This window comes from Telopea speciosissima, chromosome 4 (genome assembly GCF_018873765.1).
Source record: "Telopea speciosissima isolate NSW1024214 ecotype Mountain lineage chromosome 4, Tspe_v1, whole genome shotgun sequence".
NCBI lineage: Eukaryota > Viridiplantae > Streptophyta > Magnoliopsida > Proteales > Proteaceae > Telopea > Telopea speciosissima.
Window position 1 is genome coordinate 12178407 of NC_057919.1, and position 14983 is coordinate 12193389.

Sequence of the window (14983 nt, forward strand, 5' to 3'; positions counted from 1 at the left end):
CATACAACTGACAGGTTGGAAGAAAATCCATGATTCAAGTGTGTTCTTGTGATTCTCTAAAAGACCCAATTAAAGAAAATAAACCATTAGAGCTCAATATATAACATAAATACAGGAAAGAAGGCAGAGAAAGAAAGCAGGGACGGATGGTTGTTCTAACATGTAAATCGCCTGTGTTGCAGACCGTCCGCATGGGCACGTTGCAGTTAGTGTTCTCAGGTGGAACCACAACTTGATTTGGGAAATTTGGGGACTCCATTAAAGTACTGATGCGAGGATGGTACGAAAAACCGGGTCTTTGGTCGAGAGATTGGCTGCTGAAGGTCCTCTGAAACATTCCAGTTGGGTCCTTCAGGAAGAAGAGAAGATTCAAGATTCACATAACAACCTTCTGACATCAACCCAAGTGTGTCCATATCCAAAGCAGACAAACATGTGAGCCCATCAGCAGAATTGAGTTCGGTAGGTTGAGATTGAGCCTGGGTCGTTGGCTCAAGCAACGAGTAACTCAATTTTTGGCTGGGTGGAGAACAAGAGAAGAGATTAACCGAGAGCATAGTTTAGTTTTGAGAATTGATGAAAGCTGTTTGGCTGGCCGTCAGAGAAACCATGGAGGATTTCAGTGGGCAGTGATGACGGATCAGTGAGAAAGGCAAAAGAGGGAAGTCGACATCGGAGGAGACGATATCAGAGGTAGGGCGTCGAAAGAAAGAACCATCTAAGAGAAAAAGATCGTATGACATTGAAAAACAAAGACAAAGAGTTGACTGAAATAAAAAGCGGAAAAGAAGAGTAAGAGAAAGATAGAAAGGAGAGGTTTGATTTTATTTGCTTTGTGTTCTTTGATGGAAATACCTGAACAGAGAGAGAGAGAGAGAGAGAGAGAGAGAGAGAATAATGGGCAAATGACTTATTTTATTGAGGCCTCTGCAAAGGTGAGACTTGGGAGGAAGAAGAAGACAAAGCAAAATGGCAACTTCAGGGCTGCTGAGTGACGCCTGTCCACCCAGTTTCTCTAATAAGTCTCTCAATACTCTTAAAAAGCTCTGTCGCGGATTTTTATCAAAAGGGCTCTTGTTTTATTCCATTTGTGTTTCTTCCTCCCAAATCTCTGCGCTCACGATTTGCAGGAATTTGATATGCCCTCGGGAGAGTTTCCGCCGGAGCTGCTCGTCGTTTTTGGAAAGTCGCAGCAGAGAGAGAGAGGGGGAGGGAGGAGTGAGAGAGGATAGAGAATGGGTAACTCGGGTTAGGTTAGTGTTGGGTGAATAAATGTCATCCTCCAAATCTGACTGTAGGAGTTTAATATGCCATGTGTTGGCAATCTAAATGTGTATTGGAGCAAAATGGAGCATGTCAGTAATGGAGCAGATAAAAATCCGTAATTGGTGGGTCCCAATGCGTTTCTAAGTCTTCAGTAAGACCCTTTGATTCCTTTCTTCTTGTTCTTCAACCTCCGTTGGAAGGTTGCTGCAACTATAAGATGCTTGACAGGTTAGAAAATTTCTTATTTTGTTAAGTTTCCTATGCTCTGTTTTCAGCTGCTTTTCTGCTGTTGTTTGGATCTGAAACTTCTGAAAATTTTTAAATCTTAGTTTCAATTCATATTCTATTCTGAAATTCCTAATAAGTCAGAGCTATCAAGCCTCCCCTCGTTATTTTCTTCTAACTGCTACTATTGCACCCCTGTTTCTAGGAATAAAAATTTTGATCAGAATTATTTTTTGATTGCACCCTTCATTCTTACTGAAAATTAGTGTGACCAGAACCATGTGATAACATAGCCAGCATAGTCCACTCAACCAGACTTTTAGCCTCAGCAGAACTAAGATTTTCAAGTTACCGAAATTCTCTTTTAAAACTAATTCTTCTACTTTTGTTTCTGGGTTTCTGTTTCTGTTCTAATAATCCTAAGGTTTTTTTTTTTATATTGATCTCCATTTGATGGCATTTTGGTAATTTTACTAAAACTTTGAATCAGATTTGAGCAACTTTCCTTGCTTAGTTTGGACTAAAATTTAGCCATTGAGGGGGAGTGTTGTAATATGAGTCCAAGGGTAAATCTGTCCATGGGAGTATTCTTGTATGTGGGTTTTACCCGTGAAAATTCCTCTCGTCCTCCTCCTACTGATCGGCCGTCTAGTGATCGCCCGCGTATTAAATGCGATCATTGTGGGAAGGACTGGCACACTAAGGACTGATGTTGGAAGCTTCATGGTCGTCCTGCGGATACTCGTGGGCGTGGAAAGGGGGGTTCCAATCGGCCTAGTTCCTCTCGTGCTAATCCAGTTGCCATTGAAGATCCATTTGAACAGTCTCTTTCCTCTGTGATGGCTGAGTTGCACAATCTGCAGGATATGATGAATCGCTTGGACACATCTTCTTTGGCATCTGTATCTCCTTCCATGGCGGCTTCGGCTTTGTCTCTACCTGCTCCTTCCAATGCACCTTCTTCCACAGGTATTTCTTTTGGTGGGAATTGCATCTCGGTCATGCCTGACTCTTGGGTTATTGACTCAGGAGCAACCAACCATATGACAGGTTCTTCCTTTGTTTTTTCCACATATACTCCTCTTTCAGGCCAGTCAAAGGTTGGGTTGCTGATTGGTCTCTTTCTTCTATTTCTGGGAAGGGATCTGTTCAGTGCTCCTCCTCTCTCACTCTTTCCTCTGTTTTACATGTTCCTAAGTTTACTACTAACTTGCTGTCCATTAGTAGTTTGACTAAGGATTTGAACTGCAAAGTAATATTTTTTCCAACTCATTGTTTATTTCAGGATTTGGAAACGGATAGTACGATTGCATGTTGTAAGGTGGTTGGTGGTCTGTACGTGCTTGAAAGTTCCAGGACAGCATTGACATCACAGCCGGCATCTTCTAGTTTTGATTCTGCATTGCTTGAGTTAAATAATTGGCATCATCGTTTGGGTCATCCCCCGGGGGTTTTATATACTTTGTTTCCTAGTCTGGTAAAACAATGTAATAAACACAACTTTTCTTATGATGATTGCACTTTGGCAAAGCAAACTCAGAGTATTTTTCCTATTTCAGACAACAGAAGTTTGACTCCTTTTGGTTTAATTCATTCTGATGTTTGGGGCCCTGCCCGTTGTGTTTCTACCTCTGGGTTTCGATGGTTTGTCACATTTATCGATTGTTTTAGCCGGACGACTTGGGTATATTTGATGCATAGAAAGAGTGATGTGTTCAATTGTTTTATGTTATTCCACAAAATGGTCCAGACCCAATTCGATGCCAAGGTGAAGATTCTTCGCTCAGATAATGGCAAAGAATATATGGATGGTGCTTTCCGTTCCTATTTGGACGGCTATGGGATCATACACCGGACTTCTTGTGTTGACACTCCCGCTCAAAATGGAGTGGCTGAACGCAAGAATAGACATCTACTGGAGGTAGCTCGTTCCCTTATGTTCACCATGTCCGTCCCTCCTCGTTTCTGGGGTGATGCCGTGCTTACAACTACTTACCTCATCAATCGACTTCCATCTCGTGTCTTGGGTGGCCGCTGTCCATTGGAGATGTTGGTTGGCAAATCCACCTTTGTGGTGCCCCCAAAACTGTTTGGCTGTGTTGTGTTTGCACGAAATCACTACGTCCATGGTAAGCTTGATCCCAAAGGATTACGGTGCATTTTTCTTGGTTACTCACCGACTCAGAAGGGCTATAAGTGCTACCATCCTCTTACCAGAAAGGTGTTGGTTACTATGGATGTTGTCTTTCGGGAGTCAGAGGCTTACTTTGCACCGCCGGTACCTCTGCAAGGGGAGACTCAAAGTAATGAAGAGGTCCCGCTGATTGTTCCTTTAGATGTTGAGATACCAACCATTGAAGATGTTTCTATTGAACTAGAGGATGGAGTTACAAGTCAAGAACAAAAAGTGGGACAGGTTGAACAACAGGTGCAGGGGGAGAGACTTGTGAAACAGAAATACACTCGGGGAACTGATTTTCCTACAGATGGTCCTCAGTACAAAGAGAGAAACCACCACTGCTGCACCACCTACGCAATCGGCATCTGTTCCTACTCCAAATCTTGCTCCTAGTCATACTTCGGGTAAGCCCCCTTTTGATCCTAGTCTTGATTTACCCATTGCTGTTCGCAAACAAAAAAGAAGTTGCACTCAGCATCCTATCTCAAACTTTGTGTCCTACAACTCTCTAACTCCTGCCTTTCATGCTTTCATATCCTCTTTGTCCTCTGTCTCTATACCTAACACTTGGCAGGAAGCAATAGCCGAACCAAAATGGAAGGAGGCAATGAATGAAGAAATGCTTGCCCTTGTGAAAAATCAGACCTGGGATTTGGTAAGTTCTCCACATGGGAAGAGGCCTGTTGGTTGTAAATGGGTCTTTGTTGTGAGCACAAGGTTGATGGTTCTGTGGAGAGATACTAGGCGAGATTAGTCGCCAAAGGGTTCACTCAAACCCAAGGAATCGATTATAAAGAGACTTTTGCTACTGTAGCGAAGATGAATACTGTATGGGTCAGCATTTCTTGTGCTGTAAATTAAGGATGGGAACTTCAACAACTCAATGTGAAGAATGCCTTCCTACATGGAGACTTGGAAGAAGATGTCTACATGGAGGTACCCCCGGGTTTTACCTCTTTAGAGACTCAAGGGAAAGTGTGCAAGTTAAAGAAGGCCCTGTATGGTCTGAAGCAGTCCCCAAGGGCTTGGTTTGGCCGATTCCACAAGGCTATGATCGCATATGGGTATAAGCAAAGTAATGCAGACCACACATTGTTTGTTAAGAGAGTGGGATAGCAAGTTACCCTTTTGATTGTCTCTGTTGATGACATAGTAATTACAGGCAGTGATGCACATGAGATTTAGAAGCTGAAAGCTTATTTGGGCATGGAGTTTGAAGTCAAGGATTTGGGCAAATTGAGGTACTTCCTAGGGATTGAGGTTGCCTATTCAGCTAAGGGCATATCTCTCTCTCAAAGGAAATATACCTTGGATTTATTGAAAGAAACAGGGATGCTTGGGTGTAAACCAGCAGATACCCCTATGGAGCCCAATACACATTTGAAGAGTAAGGAAGGTGAGCCCGTGGACAAAGGAAGCTATCAGAGGTTAGTGGGTCGATTGATTTACCTCTCACATACTCGGCCAGACATCACCTTTGCTGTAAGCCTTGTCAGTCAATACATGCATGACCCTCACTTTTCTCATTTGAAAGCAGCATACAGAATTCTCTGTTACCTCAAGTCAGCTCTGGGGAAAGGAGTATTGTTCTCTCCATACGGCCATCTCCGGATAGAGGTGTACACTGATGCAGATTGCGCTGACAGTCCTGATGATAGGAAGTCCACATCTGGATATGGCACATTTGTTGGAGGTAATCTAACTACTTGGAGAAGCAAAAAACAAGCTGTTGTGGCTCGATATAGTGCTGAAACTGAATTCCGAGCTATGGCACAGGGTATTTGTGAGCTCCTTTGGCTCAAGGGGCTTCTTCAAGACTTGGGGATGAGTGATGATCTTCCTATGCGACTCTATTGTGATAGCAAGTCAGCAATCAACATTGCTCACAACCCAGTTCAACATGATCGGACCAAACATGTTGAGATTGACTGGCACTTCATCAAAGAGAAGCTGGAACAAGGAATTATTTGTATTCCATTTATTCAGTCTAGTGAACAGTTGGCTGATATCCTTACCAAAGGAATTAGTACAAAATTGTTCTTTCCTACTGTTAGCAAGTTGGGCATGTTTGATATGTATGCACCAACTTGAGGGGGAGTGTTGTAATATGGGTCCAAGGGTAAATCTGTCCATGGGAGTATTCTTGTTTGTGGGTTTTAGTCCCACATTGCTTAGTTATATTTTTGTCATATGATTTCAATATTATAAATAAAGGCTGGGCTGTGATCACATTGATCAAGCCAGTATTCACGGAATTCCCCAGAGATGTATGTGGGGAAGCGTTATACTTCACTAGGCATAATGAGGCCCAGAAGGACACTAATCCTAATATGTTATTATTTTTTTTATTCTATTATAGTCTGAATTCTGTCCTAATTTTTGTCTTTATTCTGGAACTTTAGTTGCTAATGACTCCCAAATACATCACAGTGAGTTCACCTACCTTACAACCCAAGTAACTGGCCCCTATTCCTAGCGCTTCATTATGAACATAACCATTACCAATTAGTGTACTTTTATGCCAATTAAACCTAGGCCCAGATTCGAAAATTCTCTGTGTGGCTCTTAAATGTAACACTTGTCGTGCCTTTTGCAACTGGCTGTTCTTAGGAATTGTCTGGAAAATAGTAACTGATAGAGTGCTCTTAGTTTTAACATGTACCTGCTATTATTGTCATAGATTCTACTGTCTTGTACACTTGTGCTTCATAGCTTTATGTCAATGTAATTTTTCCTTCTCCTTTTCCTTTTTTTTACCTATAAATAATCAATAATTATCTTCTTTCCATGATCCTCAGGTTGGAGGCTATTTTAATTGGCGTTGGGCATTCTGGGGCGAGGCAATTTTGATGCTTCCGTTTGCTGTTTCTGGATTTATTATTAAACCTTTGCAGTTGAAAGGTGGCTGCTTTTTCATATTCGTTTGAGTGACTATCAGCTCTACTTTCTTATGTTATCTTGCAAGTGCTCTTATATGTTCCTCACAATTTTTAATCACAGGTTTTGTTCCTGCTGAATCGAAAAAAGCATTGGAACCCATAGCTACTGTTTCTGCTGAAGGTGAAGGTGTTTATGCCTTTAATTTGGATTTCAGCAATGCTGAGTGATTTGGTACTGTTTGCAGAATATATGTTTTACTTTTCTGACAAGGGCCCCCTTGCACCTCTGGCCCTCGTTCACAATGCAAGAAATGGTGGGACTAGGTTCACTAAACAGCAAGCTAACAACCTAACTCAACAATAGGATTAATAAGACTGGTTTACGGCAAGGTAGCCTCTAATTAACAGTAATAGAAGGTCAGGAAATTGGCCTAACAGAAAGGCTAACAGTATAAGGCTGTTGACACTTGGTTAAACCATATATATCAGAATCAGTTAACTGTTATTAAGGATTAAACAACAGTTAAAAAAAACAGCAAGGTGAAACCTCACTGTCGGAAGTAAACAGAGAACCAGAAAAACTTAGTGAACAAGATACTTCCAAAATAAAAACTTTAAGATAACAACAATAATAACCCTAAACCAACACTGATGGGGCTCTAATTCCAGTCAAAGATAAGGATGTGGAAGACCTTCTACGCTTCAAAAATCTGGCCACATCTGATGGCTGGATCATCAACTATTGGGAGCGACGCAAAATTAGAAACAAGAGAGGGAGAATTAAAAACTCAATTACTTAAAGAGATAGCCATTGGATGGCAATAAAAGTACAGTCCAAGGATGCCAAGGACTGGAGAAATAACATACCAAAAGAGGGGCTTGAGTTACTGGTTGGATGGAGGGATATCACCTCTGGATGCTACTGCCAGAGATCTCAGAACAGTAGTGCTGCAGGGTATGTTTTAGCTTCTAAATTTCAATTCCTTAAAGAGAATTGATGGATCATGCAAGGAGACTTTAACAGCATTTTGAATAACCTTCAAGGAGGGCTTGGTAGCCTCTATCAGATCTCAGTTGCCGTGTAATTAAATTAGAAACTAGGAGAAGAAAGGGGAAGAAGAAGGGGTCAGTCTGTCACTAACCCTAGGCTTCTCACCTCACTCAACTGCATCACACAGCAACACATGGTGTAAACCAAGTTTTCATTCATCAACTCAAATCGTGGGGGAGAGCTCAAAGGCTCCTTACAAATTATATAATGTGCTGCAGAAATAAAACAAATAAAGAAACAGACTAAAAGGAAGTCCCACACATGGAATAGTACACCAAGTAACAAATAAAAAGAAAGTTACTTAAGCTATCTAGTAGAATCTAGCATCGTAGGCTAGAACCATAGTTCGAAAATTCGTCTTGGAGGGCCATTTCGCCCAGACCGAAATTTCGCCGAAACAATTTTTGTTTTTGTTTTTGTTTTTGGAGTTCTGCTTTGCCATTTTGGGGTACAAAAGGCCGAAATGAGCGAAATACCAAAACGAAGACCGAAATTTCGACGAAACGGTGCATTTTTTAGACCGAAATGAGCGAGATTCCGAAATGAAATCTCCGAAATTTTTGTCAAAATATTGTCTGTTTTGGGTTTCGACGTTTCATATAATGTTTCGTCTTAGGGGTTCGAAATTATTGAAATATCTGAAATTTCGTCGAGTTTTCGAACTATGCCTAGAACAAAAATTAGAAACTACTAATAGACCCCTATTGTGTGACCTAATCACCAATTAACACCCAGCCCAATGGGCTGGCCTGGCCCAAAAGCCTGTTGAAGAACCATGGGCCTAAGTGTTATGGGCTTGGTTCTTTTTGTGCTTGCGCAAGTATTATTCACCATAGTACTTGTCTACTGAAGAAAATGTTGGGTTCAAGATGCTCCAAGAATACAACAATAAAAACAACCCAACTTAATGGGGTCGGCTACATGGATCCAATTAAAACAACGTAGGGAAAACTGAGGTCTACATAAAAAAAAGGGGGATGAAGAGATAGGGGAAAGAGGGATGGGAAATGGGATGAGAATTGAGAAATGAAAAATGGCAAATGACACATCATTCATTAAAGAGTACTGCGATGCATGGCAGCTGATAGTTTGCTATAATACTCTTTAAATTTGCTCATATCCATGGGTTTCTTAGCAATGCATGCTAGATAGCTTGAGACACCACATAAAAAAGCTCCAAATTGAAAGTTTTCCCTGCTATCAGATTGTTGCTCTTAAGAATTGACATGGTTATATATGGATCTCGACAGTGAGGAACTAATTGATACCAACAATTTTTGGATAAGACAGTGGCATACAGGCTGATATGGATGTACATGATAATATATACAGGAAGTCTCTTTGTAACTAAAATAATCCAAGATGAAAGAAATTTTATTGGTAAAAGTAGCTGATATGGTAAAAAATTGGTGGCATGTTCTAAGTGAAATATGAAAATAAAGATAACCCATGGATTTAGTAAAGTTTATAGTTTTTTTTTTTTGTGTGTGTGTGTGTGGGGGGGGGGGGGGAGATAGGGTTTGAAAGTTAATTTGCAGTTACCGTGAAAACACCGTGAAAAATTTCTTATTTTTAAAAAAAAATCTCTGTTATGAACTTAAAACATAGGTGAATTTTTTGTTTGGTCCAACCATATATTGCATGCTATCAAGGCATAGGATGAGCTCTCCCATTTATACTAGGAATGAGAATACTAATCCAACTTGGACTAGGAAAGAGGATCCAAAAATGAAAAGTCCTAATTTAAATAGGAAAAAGGAACATAAAAGAGCATATAACATAGGCGAATAAGTCGAATTAGGTGGGTATTGGCTTGGATTCAGGTTCTACAAATGAAATAACTCTTGTATGCATAGTTATCAAGGCAACGCCTAAGCGTCCAGGACCCTTGGGCGCCTTGCCGCCTTGTGGGGTGTTGCCTTGATTTTAGACCCCTTTCAACACGTCAATGCCATGGTCGCCTTGCCGCCTTGATAACTATGCTTGTATGGCCTTGGGAGAGCATAAGTAGATTGTCCCAAGTGTTCTTAAAGCATGCCAGATACGATGTGGGGAGGAGAATAGAGTGAGGTTTAGGGAAGACATATGGTGGGGGGAAGAAGTTTTTCAAGTTAGATTCCGAGGTTGTATGTCCCAGTGCATAATTGTCACGAAGTCTAGGCGACCCAAGGTGATGGAGGGGTTCTGGAAGCAAGGCAACCAAGGCGCCCGCCTAGGCGACACCTTGACAGCTATACCCCAATGATAGAAAGGGCAAGCCCATTATGGACTATATGTCTCAAAGCAAGGGAGGGATTCGATGGGGGTTTTGGGTTTTAAGGAATTTGAGAGATGTGGAATTAGAAGAGATGGTGAACCTACTTGATTGCTTACAGGGTATATTCTTTGATGAGAATACCTAGGATACACATATTTGATCCCTAAAGCACAGTGGAAGATTTGATACTGTTGATGTATACATTGACACTGCCCTTCCCTAATAGCTTGAGCTTTTAGGTGAAATGGTAGCGAACATGGTATCGGAGCAGAGAGGTTTGACTGTTCGACTCCTGGGAAGTGCGTCGGAAGAGTTTTCCCGACATTTCTTGTCCATCGGTGTTGTGTGAGCTCCACGTGTAAGGACCATGGGATGTTGGCTTGCAATTGAGGGGGAGTGTTGATGTATACTTTGACTCCAATGAGACTTATTGGTAATAGAAGCACTGATGCACAGCAGAGAACTTGTAACTTGTAAGTTCTAGTTGATCCAAACAGGGAAAAGGGATTGAATGTTTGTGGGGTTCAAATGGGTGTTGCCTTCAGGCATAGATGATCAGAGATCATAAAAGGAAATGGAGAATGGCCTAGTTATCATAAGAATTTCAGTTTTTGATTGTTTATTACTATTTTTGCAGGGGTTGTAAGGGATTTTTGTTATTCTGGTTTTAATATTTTGTATGGAGATGGAATTGAGTATAGTCAATAATACTGTTGGTTATGGTGGTCTGGTTTGGTCTTTCTAGTTTGAGTTACCATTATCTTCAGAAATATAACTTGACTCTATGATTATTGTATCACTTTCCCATAATGCCTTTTATCTTGAAGGGGTCAAAACTTGTCCATTTTTTTTTGTTTCCATTTGAGAAGTTTTTATTTTTGGTGTTTTATATAATGCATCTACAATCTTTTGAATTTTTTCTGATTTGGGAGAGTTATGTCTAAAAATTTGGTGAGGTGACAATCTATGCCAAGATTTCTGTTTTTTAGAGTTTAGTTTGTAGTCCACGATTCGGTCATGGTTAGTCTAATTTTGACTCCTCCTTAGTAAGAAATAGGTCTTGATATCTATCCCCGCCGCTGTAAATATCACTTTTTCCCTGCACGTACGTGTCTGCGGAGGCTGAAAATTTTGAGTTGGAAAAAAATATTAATTCCTAGTCTATTTACAATTTTGGGGCCCTCGGGACTTCTTTGGGGATTCTGAGAGCTCCACATGTTGATTGTTATGGAAAGTTTTTTTTTTTTAAATCTATTTCTAATATTCTATCACTAAAATTTGGATCTCCTTTAAGCCTAATCAATATATGTATTGGCATTCGTTTACTTTTGCCATAAAACCTCTAAAGCCTCGTTGATCCTAAGATTTGACATTATTTTAGGGTCCTCCCCCCAACCCCAAGTTTTCTTGCATCAGCTGGCAAGAATGTACAAATGGTTATTAACTATCCAAGGCCACTATTAGTTTGTTAACCCTGTTTTCATATATTCTTCAACTAAATCTCTATGTGGGATTGGAACATTGTTCTGAAACATGCCATCTACCAGCCCTTGGAAGAAAATTTGAACCATAGGAGATCCTGTTTAAGTAGTTTGACAATCGTAACATTAACCATCTTATCTTCAGGGCTCTGTTCATCATGAATGCATTTTATCTGTAGTCGAGAGATGCTTAATCTGTTCCATAATTGTTATTACGTTGTCCATTTGCTGTGGAGGTGTGGCAACTGGCAATAGGTGTTGGGACCTAAATGTTCAGCGTTTGGGAGACCAAATGGGATTACTTTTGCTACTAGTTGAACTCTCAAATATAATTCTTGGAGAGGAGAATGTGTTTTTTATTCGAGCTGGTCCATCTAGCTTGAAAGGAATAGCAGGGATTTAGGATACTTCCTCCAAATATACACCATTTTCAGCCACATTGGGATGCGTTATCCCTGTCCTAAACTGAATACTGATACCTAGATCTTAATTGCAGATACACAGGTTTCAGATGGTAAAGCTGGTGTCTTAGCAGGAAATGAGGAATTCAATGATCACAAATCAAAGAAAGGTTTCTTGTGAGGGCTCTTCCATCCGAGCTCCTCCTGTGTCTTATTTACTTTTTATTAAAACAAAGTCATAATTTGGGTTTTGCTTTATGTCATTACTGCCTTAATTTTCATAAATTTATTCTTGTAGTTTTTCTGAAGGCCAGTTTTTTACCCATGTCTTGCTCTCTAGTTGTCACATGCCTTTGATGTTGCCAAAAAAGGCTGTCTATTACATTTCATGACTTAATTATTGAATTGAAAATTTTGAATTGCTAGCTGATATTTTTGGGCTTCCTCCTCCCCCCTCCAAATGCCAGGTCCAAGGGATCACTAAAGATCCTGAATCAGATTTCAAGGTTCTCGACAGATATGAAAGTTCTCCTGGTTAATAAGGTCTATGTCATAAATGTTCTAGGTATTCTCTCATCTATTTTAGTTCTTAAAGTACTCATACAATTTCTTCGCATATCTTTGAATGATGACTTATTTAAGAAACAAGACAAACAGCATGTCTGAATGATGATCATGAGTGAGATGGCTACTATACTTATACCAATTCCAATTTGTTCTCATACAAAAAAGTACTTGAAAGCGTTAGGATCAATGGTAAATTTTTCAAGAATGAAAGCCTGTAAAAGGATTACAATTTAAGTGTCAAAAATCAATCCCAGGGCTACAGCAATTGTTAGTTAACAAGCAGAAGGTGGGAAAAGGTGGGGGGGAGAGGGGGGAGAAGGGGGAGAAGGATTTCCACAATGACTGTTAGAGTCCATTCCCAAACTATCCACTCTGTCTGTCATGTGGAGAGATGGGTCATTCTGACCAATGGACAGATGGGGTGTTCCTTAGATAAGCCACATGTCAAATTTAGACACAAGGAGAAAAATTGATTAATGGGAGGTGATAACAGTGTATCAATAAATCTGGAAATTAAACGAACCAATATTAGGGTTTAATGAGTTTTAGTTTCTCTTAAAGGTTAAAACCCAGTCCCAGATTCTGCTCAATTGTATTTTATAGACTAACAGACCCTGCTGTTTGTCAGATCAGATTTCTCTGGTCTGCAGAACAATCCAAAGGCTCAGATATGAGTTATTGGTCAAGATTAGAGAATGAACTCGGGGATGCGATGGGGACTAATAAAAAGAACTGAAAATTAAAGATTTGAATTGATTCTGTTATTCAAGATCTATAATAGGTTCTAGAGCAAAATAAAAGTGAAAATCAGAGAAGAAAAGTAGAGTTTCAGTGATGAATAATGATAGAAGATGTAGACGTGGCCCTTTATATGGGCACAATATTGAGACATCAACCTTCACTTTTGGGCTGGGTCTCTTGGGCTTGGGCTTCCAAAGTGGATAACAATAATCCAGCCACTGATTGGTGCATCATGGGCCCAAAAATAAGCCTAGGTTTTCCTACCTTAAAAACTCAGAAAAGAGGCATAAACAAGCTCTAGCGGGCTGATAGGAAAGTGAAGATTTTCCCCTTTTATTTTGTCTCTTTAACCAATACTTATAGCCAAAACCCTACCAAATTTGAGCAGGAAAAAAAAAAAAAGAATTCAAATAACCTGAGTTAGGATCTAAAAAAAAGGGGACAAACCTGTTTGTTACATCAAAATACGTAGAAGACATGATAAAGACTCAAACAACCCACTAAACCTTACTAAGCAGGGGTAAAATAGTCCTAACAGTAAAGACAAACATTAAACTGACTAAATGGGCTGTCAAGAAATCTAGTTAAGATAGTGTTAACAAAACCAGAAATAGAGGAATGCTTGAATGATCGATGTGATCAGCCAACCCATATATTTATAACTTAAAAAATTACATCAAGGTGACAATTATACCCCTGCCATAGCCGACATAGCTAGGTAGTACATAAAAGCACAAAATAAAACACCAAAGTGACCAGAATACCCCACGGTATTCTGGTGTACATTATTCAACACTCCCCCTCAAGTTGGAGCAAAGATGTCGATCATGTCCAACTTGACTAGATTAGGATGAAATAACTTCCCAACAAGGTTCGAAAACTCGGGTCTCGGTGCCAACTCGGACCCTTGAAAAACTGAGTCGAGTCGAGATCTCGGCGAGATCTTGCCGAGTTGGTGCACTTTTTTTTTTTCTCGACTCGAAGCCTCATCTCCGTGGGTTTTAGACCTAGTTTGGGTCTGAAACTTGATATTCAGCCTATTTTAGGCCATTTAAACACAATGACACTATCAGATTTTGCAAAAACAAAGTCCAAATAGGAGTTTCATTTAGTGGGAAAGCAGGACAGACACTTATGCTAGAAACCAGGACAGACACAGGACAAACACACTTATCTATGCCTAATATCATTTAAGTAAATGCTTTTGTATTTGTATTTCATTTACTTAAGATATTATTCATAAATAAGCAAATACCCCCCTATTTGAATCCAATAAAAATAGTTAAAAAATAAAATTCCGAAAGGAAAAAAAGTCAAACCCCCCCCCCCCAGTTCAAGAACAAAAACTGGATTTTTGGCGATAGGTGCAATTTTCAACTTTCTAATGTTGGGGTTTTTCTCAAATCTAAAAATTCCATAAATCTTATTATGGTAAAACATTGCTAAAAACCAAAAGTGCGGTAAAATATTCATTTGTTTTGATGTCCAAAAAACTATTTTCATTCAGAGCGATTTTGACGACATTTGCGCACACCGAATTAAGTTTGACCAGTACATAACTCCTTCAATATAAATCAGATTTAAGCAATCTTGGACTTGATGGAAAGCTTTCAACACAAATACAAATGCAAAAACATTTACTTAAATGATATTAGGCATAAATAAGTGTTTGTCTAGTCTGTCTTGGTTCTTGGCATAGATAGGTGTCTGTATACCAAGATTTTCCAGTAAGGTCTGGAGATTTGGCACTCATATAAAGGACTTAGATGGGCATTTTCCTATGTCAAACCGAGATCTCGGAGAGATCTCGGAGAGATATTGTACTTTTATGACTCGACCCCCGTCTCGTCTCAGGATTTCGAAAAACCGAGAAACTCGGCGAGATCTCGCGAGTTCTCGAACTATGCTTCCCAGACAATCCCTTGGTGAAGATATT

At 39.9% G+C, this 14983-nt stretch overlaps 1 protein-coding gene across 4 annotated transcripts in view; it reads left to right on the plus strand.

Annotated features, from left to right (window-relative positions):
* The window catches only part of LOC122659828 (probable sphingolipid transporter spinster homolog 2), a 75472-nt gene that overhangs the window by 24813 nt on the left and 35676 nt on the right, over window positions 1-14983 (plus strand). For 3 of the 4 annotated variants that reach the window (XM_043854966.1, XM_043854963.1, XM_043854962.1), the window contains exons 7-10: window positions 6469-6571; window positions 6671-6736; window positions 11835-11916; window positions 12207-12304. In XM_043854966.1, coding sequence (XP_043710901.1) covers window positions 6469-6571; window positions 6671-6736; window positions 11835-11916; window positions 12207-12304 — 349 coding nt within the window. The remainder of the gene's footprint in view (window positions 1-6468; window positions 6572-6670; window positions 6737-11834; window positions 11917-12206; window positions 12305-14983) is intronic. The other variant, XM_043854965.1, reaches the window with a different exon arrangement.